Below are 17,500 nucleotides of genomic sequence, written 5' to 3'. Positions count from 1 at the left end.
GTGGGTAGGGAAGAGATGGTTGGACAACATTCTGCCGGTAGTTAATAACAGTACTGCCGTATAAAGGCAAAGTGCAGTAACTATATATTTAGTCAAAATTGAGTTTAGACTGAAAATTGTCTTCATTACACTCATGGTCCGAAAGTGTCCAGTTTGACAGATATTGCAATGTCATATTTACAGTAACTACCATACGTGCAGTACATTATCCAACCTAATACCAAGGTGTTAAGGCATCTCGCTTTCAATATTGACATAGTTACTGCACTTTGCATTTTTGACTCTGAAGAAGACGTGAGAACGTCGAAACGTTAGTCTTCTTGGCCCTTGCCCAATAAAACAAGTAAACTTCCATCTGAAGATGCTCCGTTGACTCAACATTACCATGCTGTGGTCACTTCAACTTTCTGAAAATGAAGCAAAGACCTTGAGAAATAAACCAAGCAATCTGCAGTTTTTGTTTAGTTTCTGTGAGGTGCTTATGAAGGTCAAACAAAAAACTGCTGAGTTGTCCAAAGAGGCTGATATTTTTTATAGTGAAATGTTCTGCTTTGTAAAATTTGCTTTGACTTTGACATTTGCGTGAGCAGAGCTCAGCTCATTATTTGATTTGGTGTCTGAATCACAAAGGAGACGGTCTGCAGTTGCGGTGCACAACGGAACTGTCTTACTTTTTCAACATTCATACGTGTAATATTTCCAGAATGATCAGGAATTTGTCATTTTTTAACCAGAGAAAAGATTTGGTAATACTTTCTTTAACATGGTCTACATAAGAGTGTCATGTAACTGTCACTGGAATGACTTGACATGCACATATCAGTTAGCGTTAACGCAGAGACGGTTTTACCAATGGGCAGACTACGCAATAGCCCAGGGCCCTGCTAAAATCTGCCCTCTATAGGGGCCCCAACAGTCATCCCCGACAATGATAAATACCAGCAGAAGTCATTTATGAGGGCCCCATGTCTATATTTCGCCTAGGGCCCCCCAAATGGATTGAACTGCCACTGCGTTAAGGACATTATTATTGATGTTTATGACCTTTGTCATAATGTGTCATTCGATTTTTGGAATGTCATAGTTGCTTTGGTTAAAAAGCATCTGCCAAATACAATGTAATGTAATGTAATGTCATGACACCAAAACAATGTCAACTCCGAAAACCAAACAACACACTATGATAACAATCATTAGCATCAATAATGTGTCCTTAATGTTCTTGACATATCCTTCTTATGCTGATTTCATGACACCGTTATGCAAACCATGTCAAAGAAAGGGTTACAAAAGATTCTGCCACCATTATACGTAGTAAACTCTGTGACACCAAATGTGCTTTTGTGGATTTCCCCGCTTTTGTGGTCTTTGCCAGTCACAACCCTGAACATTATGTCATGGTCATGACCACTGTTCTGCGTGTCAATATCAGGGTGACTGTAGCTGATGTTTCACTGTCTCTGCTTCACGGCCTCTCTCATGAGTCCGAATACATACTGTATACAGTAATAGAAATGCTCATAAAAATAATAATAATAATAATAGTAAAAACAATAATAATTAAAGAATAATAGCTCGCTTTTTAGCGCCTTTCATGAAACCCAAGATGGCTTTACAAACAAGGAGGAGTATGTCTAGAGTAAAGTTAACACTCACTACGATTCTACTGTGATGATGGTTTTTTCCACTCTCCATGTCTCTCCTAGCTTTCGGCCTGCCGGTGGAAGGATGTGGACGAGGGCTAACATTTAGACGAAAGGTCAAGGCTACGGGGGGCCTGCCTGCCTTGCCTGTCATTGGCCGGCGGAGCCGTTTGTCCAGAGGAAGCCCCACCCTCTCCCCAGAGCTTCCAGCAGGCAAACCCAGTGGCACAAAGTAGTGGCACGAAGTAGTGGCACGAAGGCCCCTTTCCCCCCCTTGCCACCCCCTCACCCTCACCCTCCCCTCTCCCCACCCTCCCCTCCCCCCTCATGCCCACCCTCACCCTCACCCTCACCTTTGCCCCCCACCACAGCCTAAATCCCAGCCCAAACCCCACCACACCCAAACTACCCACACAACTCGACCCAACGCACACAGCGCGACGCAGCCCGGGGATCAACCATGTCGACTGTGGGCCTGGAGAGGAGCCGGACAGCCGAGGCCCTGGAACTCCACCCGCCAGACTCGCCCGTGGCTGCCGAACGCGAGCGCGAACAGGAGCGCCGCAACCGCAGCGGCATCATCAGTGCGCCGCTCAGCAAAAGCCTGAAGCACTCGCGCGCCCTCTCCCAGTACACCCCTGCCTGCCCCAACAACAATAATAACCACAACAACCACAGCAACAGCAACACAACGCACCACGTCAATGGACTCCACAGCAAGAGCCACCACCATCACGCCTCGTCCAAGACCCTGGAGCCCCCGGACAGCCCGCCCTTGTCGCAGCAGCAGCCCCCGACTATGGTGCCCGCGCTGGACCGGGGCAAACTGGACCGGACCCTGGAGCAGATGCTGGAGGGCCAGAACGGGCTGTTGCACTTCGCCCAGGCGGCCGCGCTGCTGAAGCGGGCGGGCATGGAGCACATGCTGCTGCCGGGCGGGGGCGTGGGGCTCGGCTTGGGCGTCCTGGGGGCTGGCGGTGCCAGCGATTCGACGGTCGCGACCGGGAGTGAGCTGGAGGTGGCCTCGGCCGCCGTGGACGCGGTGGGCAGCCTGGCGGACGCCTTCGCCTATGGCGGCGCTGGTGCCGGCTTCCCGTTCAACCCGGGCCTGTTCATCATGACGCCGGCCGGGGTGTTCCTGGCGGACAGTGCGCTGCACATGGCCGCAGGACTGGCGGCCGAGTACCCTGGGCTGGGGGGGGTGGGCGCGGGGGCGGCGCAGGGCGCGGACCTGGCCTCCGCCATCAGCTCGGCCAAGAAGAAGCGGAAACGCTGCGGCATGTGCCCGCCGTGCCGGCGCCGGATTAACTGCGAGCAGTGCAGCAGCTGCCGCAACCGCAAGACCGGACACCAGATCTGCAAGTTCCGCAAGTGCGAGGAGCTCAAGAAGAAGCCCTCCGCGGCGCTGGAGGTAAGAGTCAGTGGAAGCACACAGCAAGCAGCATACACTATGACTACGACTGTGTTTAAATGCACCTTAACCCATTAAGACACAGCGTTATAAATTTGCTGTTACCAGAATGGCAATGATCAAGTCATAGTGCATTACTTATGGCCCGGTGTTATGTCGTAGTATTGTAGTACTATGGTAGTTAACTTTTCAATGACTATTTCAGTGTGCCACTGGAGGTATGGCGTGCATTAAGGGGCTACTTATCTATCTTAACCTAGTGAGATTACGGCCCCTGTTATACATTAGCTGTTACCAGAATGGATATCACCAAAGGCCCTGGGTACTGTCACAGTGGTGTACGTAGTAGTATGGTAGTAGAGTTTTGCCAGTGACTATTACAGCATTCCACTCGTGGAATGATGTACGTTAAGGGCTAACAGGTAAGAGTTATTGCCACCAGCAAGCAGCACACGCTGTCTATGCTTAGTGGTACTTCAGTATCCTGAAGATAAGCCTCATCCGCAAGGTATGCTGGAGCTGCGAGGGCCATGGGGTGGGGGCATTGGGGGGGTGAAGCACTTCTACTACATGTTACTGAAAAAACGACGTGTTGCTGACTTGCTCCCAATTTCGTTGCCTTGTATGACAATGACAGTAAACCTGAAATTAAACTTGAAACTTCAAGTATCTTGAATAGTAAGGCATATCCAGGAGGTAAGATTCAGTGGCACCAGCAAACAGGACACAATAGCTATGTTTACATGCACTTAAGCATCCTGAGCATACGGTAAGGGTTATCGTAAAGGTAAGATTCAGTGGCAAAAGAAAGAACTAGTCTCTGACTTTTTGTACATGAAAAGTATCCCAAAGTTAAACTGGTTTTGATCACCTTTGCGGTAAGATGTTACGACTTTGGGTTATTAATATGCTAGTTGACTGAAAAATAGTATTATGATTTGTTATTCATTATAGCATTCACTCTGCAAGCATGTAACCTCATTACCAATGTTCTAACTAAGACACCTGTGTGTGGGCAGAAGTTCAGAATCCTCATTATTCAGGATAAAGTGTTTACATGCTAAACGCATCTTGATTCTTTGAAAACAGGACTAAAGATTCAGGATACTACATTTGGAAAGAGCTGTTTGCTGCACAACTGCTAAGCTAATATACATGAAACCTTGATCATATTTTGGATCCCGAAGTCCATGTAACAGAGTAGTCAGTCACTGAGACTGAGTGCTGGGAGGGAGGGTACTGAGTGAGTGGGGGCAGGTTAGTGGTTGGCACTCTGGGTGGCCATAATGTTACTAGGTGACAGGTGGAGCAACAGTTGACAGAGAAGGTCTGCATGTTGTACATGCACCCAAGTTTATCAAATTGACAAAAAAATAAATTGTTTCAACTACATGGTCACTGTCACATTTGTCTCATTAGATAGAGACATTGTCACTAGGTAGCAGTGTTAATTTCGTCAACCATGACTATGACTAAAATATTTCGTCAAAGCCCTTTTTTGATTTTCGTCATTTAGACTAAGACTAAGACTAAATTGGGAAGGCAATGACTAAAATAAGACTAAGACTAAAATTGATTTTCGTCATTGTGACTAAGACTAAGACTAAATTTTAAAAAGCTGACAAAATTAACACTGGTGTTAAATAAAATGGAGAAAAAGAGAACCAGTGTGTGAAGAAGTTTCATTCTGCACAGTGTGATATATGTTTAAAAGAGAAGCAGTGTGCGGAGAAGGTTTATTCTGTACAGTCAATGATACATGTTAAAAAGAGAAGCAGTGTGTGGAGAAGTTCTATTATGTACAGTGTTGACTAAAATGACTAAAATGACTAAAAATTGACTAAGACTAAAATTGATTTTCATCATTTAGACAAAGACTAAGACTAAATTGAGAAGGCAATGACTAAAATATGACCAAGACTAAAATTGATTTTCGTCATTGTGACTAAGACTACGACTAAATAAAAAAAAGCTGACAAAATTAACACTGCTAGGTAGTCAATGTTTTATAACGATTGATGAAATTTAATTGTTACTTAAGTATTGAAGGGGGTTGGAGTTTTTGAGTGGCTTAACCCTATTCAGACTGGGCTTTTTTGGCATTCCTGGGCCTGGGGGGGGGCTCTTTTGACCCCCCCCCCCTCATAACTCATGAACGGAATACGGTATGACCACCAAACTTTGGGGATATGATCTACATATGGACATCTATGAATGGCATCATTTTTGTGTCATTATCTGGTATTATGACGTCATTATGACATCTTCTGATTATAATGCCCAAAATATCGCCATAATGTATTTTCCATCAAATTTAGGTAATGCACTTAAATTTTAATGATTATATGCTTCAGACCACTTTAATGCTCACAGAGCTGTCTGATGCTAATGGAAATAACAAACAAATATGAAAAAGGAACAAAAATTTGACTTAGATCAGTGATTTTCTGTCAGACATACCTGTCAGAAAACCAAAATGGTAAACATAATGTTTTGGTACTAAACTGTAGCCAACTAAATTTTAAGAAAAGTCACAAAGTTTCGTAGTCATAGCTTAAGTCGTTAACAAATTATACAACATCAAAGTTGGTGCGGGCACTTTTAGCCCCCCCCCCAGTCTGGATAGGGTTAAAGCTATTATACAGTATGTACGGCATTTTACACCAAGCAATAATAGGTTTTGATAATTAACCAGGATGTCAAGTTTAAACACTGATTTCACCCAACAGTAGTATATCACACTAGTATGATAGATCAATAAACACTGATTTCACCAACAGCAGTATATCACACTAGTATGATAGATCAATAATATATTTTCACACCTGTATTTTCACAATATATTCCCACCTCTGATGCTTTCATTTCACGTGTTTTGCTTATAGCCTCTGTAGGGATCATACATGATGGTTTATAGTGTTTTTTTGTTATTGTAGTACCAGATTTGGCCACCATGCCGCATATAGTAGCACCTTTGAACTTACAGTAACTTTTGAAACTGTAGACTTGAGTGCTGCTGTGGTGAGAACAGGGGATGGATTCGGTGAAGGGCCAGTCGGAGAGAGAGAGAGAGAGAGAGAGAGAGAGAGAGAGAGAGAGAGAGAGAGAGAGAGAGAGAGAGAGAGAGAGAGAGAGAGAGAATGAATGGGAGAGAGAGAAAAAACCTATGAGGCTTTACGTACTCAAACACATCCATTTCCTCCTCCTGCTTCTCCCGTTGATTGATGAGTGAATGACAGCCGCTGCGGCCGGGGTCAGTGTAGTTCAGAAAACCGATCCAGGATAACCTGGCGGGGAGTATCAATGTGACTGGCTGCCCGCGTCGACTTGATGAAAATGTTATTTTTGGGACCGAGAGAGGTCCCCTTTCCTCAGAGGCCTGTGTCCACACACACAGTTTTTTGTTTCAGCTCGCTGACGTTTCGGTTTCATGAATCAGTCACATATTCAGCAGTGCTCACTCACTGTAGTGTGTAGAGTGTGGTTTTGCAGAAATGGCCACGGAGTTGACTCAAGGTTTGCCTGTAGCATTCCTTAATGTCACAAAATGTCAAGAGTTTTCGGGGGTTCGTTTCGGTGTGTAAATAGGTGTGCGTAGTCGGTCTTTGTGTTTGCTTACAAGTGGGTGTCTATGTGTGCATGTGTTTCTGTGTGTGTGTGTGTGTGTGTGTGTGTGTGTGTGTGTGTGTGTGTGTGTGTGTGTGTGTGTGTGTGTGTGTGTGTGTGTGTGTGTGTGTTAAATAGCTGTCTGTATTTTTGTGCGAGTCAAGAGGGTAGCTCAGGGGCTTTCAGGACGGGGCGTGACAGGTGGCACGGGCGGGAGAAGGCATGCGTTTTTGTTAGGGTGTGTGTGTGTGTGTGTGTCATTTTTGTTAGGGTGTGTGTGTGTGTGTGTGTGTGTGTGTGTTTGTTCACAGGCAGGCATGTGTTTTTTCTAAATGTGTGTGTGTGTGTGTGCTCATGGATGTGCGTAACAAGGTGTGTGTGTGTGTGTGTGTGTGTGTGTGTGTGTGTGTGTGTGTGTGTGTGTGTGTGTGTGTGTGTGTGTGTGTGTGTGTGTGTGTGTGTGTGTGTGTGTGTGTGTGTGTGTGTGTGTGTGTGTGTGTGTGTGTGTGTGTGTGTGTGTGCGTGTGCGTGTGATGTCTGTGTGTGCGTGTGACGTGTGTGTGGGCAGACAGGCACTGCAGGGTTTTTGTCTAATCTGTCCCTCCCTCCACTCCACTCACTCACTCACACCACTCACTACCATTACGTCACTCTCTCCTCTCCTCTCCTCTCCTCTCCTCCTCTCTTCTCTTCTCTTCTCCTCTCCTCTCCTCTCCTCTCCTCTCCTCTCCTCTATTTCCTCTCCTCCATTTCTCCTCCCCTCTCCTCTCCTCTCCTCTACTTCTCTTCTCCTCTCCTCTCCTCTACTTCTCCTCTCCTCTCCTCTCTTCTCTTCTCTTCTCCTCTCCTCTCCTCTCCTCTCCTCTCCTTGTCTCCTCTCCTCTCCTTTCCAGTTCTCTTCTCTCCTCTCCTCTCCTCTCCTCTCCTCTCCTCTCCTCTCCTCTCCTCTCCTCTACTTCTCTTCTCCTCTCCTCTCCTCTACTTCTCTCCTCTCCTCTCCTCTCTTCTCTTCTCTTCTCTCCTCTATTTCTCCTCTCCTCTCCTCTACTTCTCTTCTCCTCTCTTCTCCTCTCCTCTCCTCTCCTCTCCTCTCCTCTCCTCTCCTCTCCTCTCCTCTCCTCTCCTCTCCTCTCCTCTCCTCTACTCCATCCCTTGAGCAGTACTAAAGAGCCCCCTTCCCTCAGCTCACCCTCCTCTCCTGCCCTCCCCTCCTGCCCCCCAGCTCCCCCTCCTCCCCGGCCTCCCCAGTGCCTACAGGAAGTCTTTACCTAAAGCGCTGCATGGGCCCCAGCCATATGCCTCTCTGTCTCTGTGGATTGAGATGAGGACGTTATAAGTTGAAATACACACACATAGTAGATTGTTTGGGTACTATGAGGATACTATGAGTATGAGGAGACATTTACACACAGTAGAATTTTGGGCAGTTTGAGACATAACACACAGTAGAATTTTGGACTGTAGGAATAGAAGTATAAATAGAATAGTAGAATTTTGGGGAGGAATGTTACATTTCTAACTGTCTGACTATTGAATTGTATTTAACATATGTATATATATTTGCATACATATATATATACTGCACATACAGTATATATGTACAGTATATGTATGTATATCTATTAACATGTGTAAATGTAGGCTACTATGCAGTGATGGAAATATTCCATGAAATGTTGGAGGTTTGCATTTATGTTTACATATGTGCTTATGTTCGTATGTTGTGTTGGAGGAATATGCTGGCACTTGGTTGTTGAAAATGTGGTTGCACCAATGTGTTGTCTGCTCATGTTGCTTGCGTCTGTGTGCATGTTTGTGTGTGCATGTTTGTGTGTGTAAATGAGGGTGACGTGAGCATGTGTGAGCGTATGTGTGTCTGGAGGTGCATCTAAATGAGTGTGTGCGTAAACATTCATATTTCTGTGTGTGTGTGTGTGTGCGTGCGTGTGTGTGTGTGTGTGTGTGTGTGTGTGTGTGTGTGTGTGTGTGTGTGTGTGTGTGTGTGTGTGTGTGTGTGTGTGTGTGTGTTTGTGTGTGTAAGCATGCGTGTGTGTAAGCATGCATGTTTCTGTGTGTGTGTGTGTGTGTGTGTGTGTGTGTGTGTGTGTGTGTGTGTGTGTGTGTGTGTGTGTGTGTGTGTGTGTGTGTGTGTGTGTGTGTGTGTGTGTGTGTGTGTGGCATGGTCCATCTGGCCATGGGGCTGTCATCTGGAGCACCAGGTGTCAGCGTGGCACAGGCGCCCTCCCCTTGCCCTCTCTCCTGTGGCACGTCTGCGCTGCCCTGTGCTGTGCTGCCCTGTGCTGTGCTGCCCTGTGCTGTGCTGTGCTGTGCTGTGCTTTGTTGACCTGTGCTGTGCTGTGCTGTGTTGTGCAGTGCTGTGCTGTGCTGTGCTGTGTTGTGCTGTGCTGCCCTGTGCTGTGCTGCGCTGTGCTGTGCTGTGCTGTGCTGCCCTGTGCTGTGCTGTGCTGTGCTGTGCTGTGCTGCCCTGTGCTGTGCTGTGCTGTGCTGTGCTGCCCTGTGCTGTGCTGTGCTGTGCTGTGCTGTGCTGCGCTGTGCTGCCCTGTGTTATGCAGTGTTGTGCTGTGCTGCTTGCTGTGCGTGTCTTGATGGCCCTCCAAACTTCTTGCCGAGGTCACCTCCTCATGGCTCGCTGAAGCGTTAGGCTGCAGCCCGTTTTCCGTGTTAGAGAGTGGTCTGTAGACTGGGTAAAAGCTCCAAAAATTATACACTTTATTATTTAACAAACTGCAACGTTTCGATCTTCCTCAGGCAAGAGTGGAGCCCATTTTTTCACCACCTCACCCATTCCCTTGAAGAGAAACCAAGAGGTTTTTCAAAAAATCGTAATGTAATAGTCATTTCTGTGGTTCATCGATTTGCACCAGGGTGAATGGCACAACTGACTTAAATTTGGTTTGTGTCCACATGAAACTCATATGCTAAAAAGATCAACTGTTCACTGGGGAATGTTGATCATGGAGGAGTGCTGCTTCACTTTTGTCTCTTTAGCAGGTGCTCTTTGGTTCAAGGAAATTAAGTTTCTTAAAATTATGGTCAGACTTAGCTCCAGTTGTGGCTGTTGATAAGGTCTGCCAAAGATTCCAAGGCACACTGCTGGTGAAGTTAAAAAGCCTTTAATTAAACGGGCTGACGCGTTGCGACTACTGTCTTCTTCAGAGCCTGACTTAAATTTGGTTTGTGTCTGAGTGTAGGCTAGGCTGGTTTTCTACCACTCATTTACCCTTTAAAGCAACACCAAGTATTTATTTTATTTTTTTAAGTACAATGTTTCCCAAATTGTTTCAACATGGTTTGGAGATTTTGGTGATGATGCCATTGAAAAAAAATATGCAGTTTATGAGAAGGATAAAAACTTGTTGAGGAAGTAAGAAGCACAACATTCCGACTTTGTCAACTTTGTGCTGACAAGGTGGATATGTGAAAGGATGAAAAGACACTGTGCAAATAGTTTAAGATTCTGCCAAACACAGACACTTTGGTCAGAGACATCTACCAACTATCAAGAATTGTGTTGAAAAACAAGACCACAACGCAACTGCCATCAGCATTGTTAGATTTGTTTAAAGGCTTCATAGTGCTGACAGGTCTCATTTAGTACGGCACACAGTGCTATAACAATCATCCAGCCAGAAGCATGGTCCACTGCCATAGGCTGAAGACCAATTTAGGAGTCCACGAGAAAATAAGAAAAAGTAGCATGGTCAGTCAAGATACTTGAACTAATAAAACAAAATGTAATTGAGTAACTTGTGCTATTACTTCTTTACTATTTTATAGCTATTGGTGCCAGCTTGAGACCATTTAGTAATATGATTGCCTGTGAAAAAGCTGCGGTTTTGTGAGGCCAGAGCAAGTTGATTTTCCCCCGGCAGACTGCTTAGTATGATGACTTTAGATGACTGATGATGATGATGTCTTTTCCATACACATATACTTAATCGTAATGGCAAATAGAAATGTTACATGCTTAGTAAACGATGCATGTCTTAAACATTAGCACTCATTTAAATGACAAGTAAACTCTGCTTTGTAATTTGAAGACATGCTTAAATAGTGCATTACTATGTAATAATTTATCCTCTTCACCGCCTGCTAATGTTACAGCATTAAAGTGGTTTAGTAGTATACTGTATATACTGTACAGGTGACTTTGTGCGTCACATAGTGGGGGGCAGCCGTGGCATAGTGGTTAGAGAGTTGGTCTTTTAATCTAGGGGTTGGTGGTTCGAATCCCCCCTGACCCCTCTCTACATCTCCATCCATGGCTGAAGTGTCCTTGAGCAAGGCACCTAATCCCTCATTGCTTCAGGGACTGTAACCAATACCCTGAAAAATAATAGTTGTAAGTCGCTTTGAATAAAATGAAAGCGTCAGCTAAGTGCAATGTAATGTAATGTAACATAGTGATTCTGTAGTGTTGGAAGAATTTGTTGATGTGTTTTTATTAATGGTGTTGGATGGTTATATGGCTTCAGAGGTGTAGCTTTTTGCTGAATGTAGTAGTTTTATAGTGTGTCCACTGTCCCCACCACAGTCCAGAGATGTATCTTGGTGTACTCTCTTGTGTGGTAGTGAATGTACTTTGATGATTTGTCACTTCACCACAATCCAGAGGTGTAGTTTGATGTAACTTCTAGTTTTTGTGGAGAATGTAGATTGATGGCATGCACACAACGCAAGCTGACACTGACAGTTTTGGTGGGCCTAGGACAAAGTGATCTGACAGGGCCCTCCAGCCAGTACATACAATGTAATGAGTACTCCCTCTGTCCCTGGGCCCGGGACAACTGACTTCTTTTGCCTCCCCCTATCAGCCTCCCTGCACACCTTTAGTCCTTGTTGTAGCTCGCTGTACTCTCTTTGTTTTTCTGTTGAATGTCGTCTGATAGTTTGTCCGCCACGCCACAGTTCTTCACGGTTGTAGCTGTACTCTCTGCTGAACAGCATGGTGGAGCTGGGGAGGGAGGGATGGAGGGAGCGAGAAGGGAAGGGAAGAGAAGCGAAGTGAAGGAATGTGTGATAGTGTAGACAGACAGACGAGGAGACGAGGCCAGGGATATGTTCCCCCCTGAACGTGATGTGGCGTCGTCCTCAGGCTGGGAAATATGCTCGCCCTCAATACGACTGGGGCGTCCCGAAGCTGTTGACTACAGCAGGGAAAAGATATGCTCGCTCCAGCTGGGTGTTGTTCAGAGTGGAAATTTTACAACCAGGAATCAGATTGCCATGGGAAGCAAACATGGAAGGGAGAAACGAGAAAGTGACAGAAACTCTGCTCAGAATAGCATGTTTAATTTCTCTGTTGGCTCGGCTTTTTATGTCCTTGATAATGAGAGATCACATTTACTCTTCATGCATACATGGATACAGATACGGATTAAGACATGAGCACAGTCAGATACACATAGTGTAGACCAGTGTTTTTCCACCACTGTCCATGGTAACGCTAGTGTGCCATGAGAGATATTCTGGTGTGCCGTGGAAAATTAGAGAATGGCATTGTTAATATAGGCAATAGGGTTTTATTTTCTGTGGCATAACATTTACACTTGCTGGTGTGCCTTGGCATTTTGTCCTCGTAAAAGGTGTGCCTTGGCTCAAAGAAAGGTTGAAAACCGCTGGTGTAGACTTGTATAGCAGTCAGATGCACATGCACACAAATGACCATTCACACGTTTACATACGTACGACCAACATGTGTACATAATATTGCTGTGGGGTGTGTTCATATACTGTAGCGTAAATAGCAGATGTTGCCTATTTCCAGGGTATATATGACCTCAGATGAGAGGTTGTCCAGCTGAGAGGCAGATGCAGGTCTCTGGGTCACCGCTATATACACAGAAAACTCCCCCGTCCAGAGGTGTGGGCATCATAATTTAAGCGATGCAATAAAATCTATACTGCCCGTCTGGCAGTTACAGTACACCAACACGACTGCCAACAACTCAGGTGGGTGCTGCGCAGTCAGTGTTATGGCCACAATGATTACATCATCTGATGTTGTAGTCCACTAAGTTCAAGGCCCAAGGCAGTTTTGGCTGGGCCCGGGACAAAGTCATCTGAAAGCCCCCCACCCCCTTCAATGCATGCAACGTAATGAGGACACAAGTCAGGGCCGCTGACAACATTGGTTGGGCCCGGGCCAAAGACATGCGACAGAGACCCAAATGCATACAATGTAATTAGGATCCAATTCTGGACCCCTTCTCTTCTCTCCTGGGCCCGGGACAAGCGACCCCTTTGTCGGCTTCCCTGGACACAATTCAGGGCCCCCTCTCTCCCTGGGCTCGGGACAAATCACCCTCCCACCACCCACCACAACCCACGCCCCCGCTGGCGGCCTCCCTGCTGTGGGCATCAAACATGATCACTTACAGCTTCTCATTCTCTACCTCATTGAGCCCATTAGTTTGACATGAGAATTGAGCATAAGAAAAAAAAATCCACAGCTTGCAAAAAAAAAGCAAATGTTTACATAGCGCGCCACAGCACAGACTACATTTGTAATTGGTTTGCTCTGGCAACTCATCAAAGGTTTGCGAGGTCGGATTTAAATGCATGCTAAGTGAATGTTGTGTAATTTGCCGTGACATTACACGTATACATTATACATTAAACCGGCGGAAAACATGTTAAAGGTCCGTGCTCTGATTAAAAACACATGCTGGGATATCTGGGGGATTTGTAGTTAGGGGGGTTATGCATTCCATAATTTATGATTGCATCATGATTTGCTACTTAAAAAAAGAGCTGTGTCCATGTAGACTCCACATTGACGTTAATCAATGGAAATAATGTTGAGTCAGACTTTCTGCTGCACGTTTTCTTTTTTAAATGGGCAGGAAAAATACCCACTCTGTATGGCATCCATGTTTCAGACTTGAATGTGTGCATTAAAAAAGAACATTAATGTGGAGTGGATTAAATGTGTGGGCTGTCCAGAAAACTATTAATGAATGCCTTGATAGAATTTACGCAAACAAATAAACACAACATGATGCAACTATTAGACAATACTACTATTTTTTTTGAAATAGCCTAACATTAATTATTTCTAAGTATATCACTCTATCATTTTTACACAATGAAAGTTTAACACAATATTATATTTAGATTTTGGAGATAAATCACTACGAAGTGATAAAAGCTATTTGGTATTTAAACTCTACTCTATATTTGTTTTCTCTGTCCTCTTAGTACGCCGCAGTGTTGGCATTTGTTTCACAAGACTGGAATATTTTAATCAATTTGGCAGTTATTTGTACATCCATTTTTCTTTTACCCTGTGTTACATCATCAATTTAACTCTGTGTGTGTGTGTGTGTGTGTACGTGTGTGTGTGTGTGTGTGTGTGTGTGTGTGTGTGTGTGTGTGTGTGTGTGTGTGTGTGTGTGTGTGTGTGTGTGTGTGTGTGCATGTGTGTGTATGCAATCAGTGCATGTATGTGTGTGTATCTTGTTTGCCCATTTCCCTCGGCATATGTTTGTGTCCACGTCGGTGTTGATTGCCTGTGATAGGCCTAAGTGTGTGTCCACTCCTAATCGATGGGGCTGCATGCTCCTTAGTGTGTATCTCCACCATTGAGAATCAGCGTGTCTCGTTGTGGTGCTGCTGCTGGCCTAAATCCTTCCATCGAGGCCAGCTAGCCTACACCCCACCCCCGGCCCCCCTCACACCCCACTTATCAGACATAGCTCACACAGAGACAAAGACAAAGAAGAAAAACATTGATTACACGGTGGTGGTGGTGAATGTTTCTGGGGTAGGGCGATCGGAGCACATTTTTGTGAAGCGGCTGGCTGTAAGAGCTAAGAAAAACAAAGGCATAGTTTCGTAGCCGTGCCGCCGCCACCACACACACCTTGCTGGCTTGCTGTCTGGGTTAGGGGGTCTATTTTTGGGGAGGTGACGTTTCCACTGAAACAAGAGGAGTGCAGGGGTGGAAAAAAGGTGCTCGCTAAGCAGTCTGAAGGAGACACTTTATGACAGGGTCCCCACTCTGCCACCCTCCCAAGTTTGTGTATCATGCTGCTGCACACACACACACACACACACACCGGCACCTGCGTGGGGTTCTGTCGAAATGGGCTGCTTCATCAAAATGAGCTACCTGTCAACATAATCATTTTCGTAACTTGTGCTGTCAGTTGGCCTGGACGCCCTTGTTGTTAAAGAGATTTTTAATCGGAATGGGTCTATTTTCCTGGTAAAATATAGGTTAAATTTAAAAAATCCTAACCCAAACTCTGACCTATGAGCGGTACTGTAGCTCGATAGGTAGGCCATATCGACAGCAGGCCAGCAATGGGCAAGGGACTGTTCAGTGTGTGCTCACTGTAAAACATTGCCGCCAGTTAAACATAAAAAAGTAACTTGCCCTGATGCCTTAAGTTTGTAAGTTAACTCAACTTGAGAAAGTCTCGAGATGAGTTAACTTTCAAACTTAAGGCAGCAGGACGACTTGCTTTTTTTGACATTTAACTGGCTGCAATGTTCTACAGGGCTTAAACTCATTAGATTATGTGTGCATTTTTTGTCTTCAGGATGCTGCATTGCACTACACAGTTTTATATTCAGTGCAATTATACAGGATCCTTGTGTGTGTGTGTGTGTGTGTGTGTGTGTGTGTGTGTGTGTGTGTGTGTGTGTGTGTGTGTGTGTGTGTGTGTGTGTGTGCGTGCGTGCGTGCGTGCGTGCGTGCGTGCGTGCGTGCGTGCGTGTGTGTGTGTGTCTGTGTGTCTGTGTGTGTCTGTGTGTGTGAGAGTGTGTAAAAGAGAGAGAGAGAACGAAAACGAGAGACTTATGTGTATGTTTGTGTGTGTGTGAACGATGGAGACAGAGTGTTTGTGCACAAGCACTTGCATGTGCACACATGCGTGTGTGTGCACGTCTAGCGGCGTCCTGTTATGTATCGCGTTTTGCCTGTGACAGATGAGACACTGGATTCTGCGGACTTGAAGGGCGTGATATCTTAGTCCGTGTGAGAAAGCGCATAGTTTGGCTGGCAGTCAGTCAAATAGACCAGTTGTCACCCTGGGCCGCTCCCGAGTACCTTTCACCCCCGCCATTCAATCCCACACACACACACACATATATACACACACACACACACAGGCACACGCACACACACACGCACACACACACACACACATGCACACGCATGCATACACACACACACACACACACACACATATGCGCACGCTTACACACACATGTACACACACATGTACACACACACACACACACACACACACACACACACACACACACACACACACACACACACACACACACACACACACACACACACACACACACACACACACACACAACCACACACACACACACACACACACACACACACCCCACCCCCCACCGAGAGAGCAGACAGAGACTGACACCACGACCTAAAGACGTATCTCTAAATAGAGCAGCCACGGAAGCGAGGGTGCGGGACGGAGAGGGGGACAATATGCAAGCAGACAGACGCAGCCGTCAGTGTGTCAGGCTATTACTGATCCATCAGCATCCTCTGGGGGAGGATGTGGAGGAATCTGTGCAAAATGTTACTAAATGTTACCATTATCATTGTTATTACTGTTACTGCTAACCGTATATAATGTGCTAGATCAGTGGTTCTCAGCCTGTTTTTTTTAACAAACACCCCCTTGACCATCTCAGAAGACTCCCAGTGCCTTCTTTACCTCATTATAAGCACCCCCTCCCTGGTATTAAAATATAGCATAGACTAATACCCACCCATTTGCAAACCAGTGCCCCCGGAGGGCTCCCTAACTCCCCCTTGGAGACTGTAGGCTCCCCGTGTAGAGGCACTACACTAGATGAATAGTGTGTCAGTTTCATTGTGTCTGTAAACATCCTCATTCATCCAGGTCATTTGTTTATTCATCCAGGTTTATTGTTTATTCATTTTTATTGTGAATTAAAATGTGTAAATGTCTGTATATGTCTGTGTGCACACGTCTGTCAGGTCATTTTTATTATGTTTTTATTATTTTTATTTTTATTTCAATTGTTGTGCAAACAGTGAGTCATGTTATCTAATGAGGGTATCCTCAGAAAGGGCTCCATTACCCCAGTGATAGTAATTGGAATGACTTTGCTATCATAGTACAGCCTGATCTCCAAAAATTCCGTACTCCTGGACACGGATGTTAAGGACACGAAATCCGTGTCCAGGAGCACGGATTTTGCCAAAATTCCGTGCTCCTGGACACGGAATTGTTTTCCGTGATGGGCACCCGGAAGTGCTTTCTATAGGCTATTACCACAGCACTGTGTTAACTCTATCATTCGAAAATACATACCAAATGCTAATCCTTAACAAAATCATGCTATAGCAATTTAAGTTGTGCCCTGAGCAAAACATTCCTTAACCTGTCATTAAAGACATATTTTTGAGAAATACCTTTTCCAGTTGGTTGCTAGGCTATCACATTCATATAATGAATGAAAGAAAACTAGCTGTGCCCAGACCAAAACATCCCTAACCCTAACCTGTCCGTAAAAAATGTTTCTTTTTGAGAAAAAATATTTGAAATGAGAAAAATCCTGAGAAAACGCAAGACTGTGGAAACATAGAGCTGTGGGAGTACAGAGAGAGCACTTCTGTGTGTCCATCACGGAAAGTAATTCCGTGTCCAGGAGCACGGAATTTTGGCAAAATCCGTGCTTCTGGACAAGGATTTTGTGTCCTTAACATCAGTGTCCAGGAGCATTGAATTTTTGGAGATCATGGTGCATAGTAAGCTACACTACTATGACATTACACATCAGCTTAGTCATACATTAAGAC

The 17,500-nt window shown here is 45.3% G+C and overlaps 1 protein-coding gene across 2 annotated transcripts in view; it reads left to right on the top strand.

Annotated features, from left to right (window-relative positions):
• Window positions 1-1,989: 1,989 nt before the first annotated feature.
• Window positions 1,990-17,500, top strand: part of cxxc5a (CXXC finger protein 5a) — a 24,134-nt gene continuing 8,623 nt past the window's right edge. For both annotated transcript variants that reach the window (XM_063203752.1, XM_063203751.1), the window contains exon 1: window positions 1,990-3,054. In XM_063203752.1, coding sequence (XP_063059822.1) covers window positions 2,104-3,054 — 951 coding nt within the window. In that variant the 5' untranslated portion in view covers window positions 1,990-2,103. The remainder of the gene's footprint in view (window positions 3,055-17,500) is intronic.

Source organism: Engraulis encrasicolus, chromosome 7, assembly GCF_034702125.1.
Source record: "Engraulis encrasicolus isolate BLACKSEA-1 chromosome 7, IST_EnEncr_1.0, whole genome shotgun sequence".
Taxonomy (NCBI): Eukaryota; Metazoa; Chordata; class Actinopteri; order Clupeiformes; family Engraulidae; genus Engraulis; species Engraulis encrasicolus.
The sequence above is the reverse complement of the archived record's forward strand: the minus strand, read 5'-3'. Positions and strand labels throughout refer to the sequence as shown.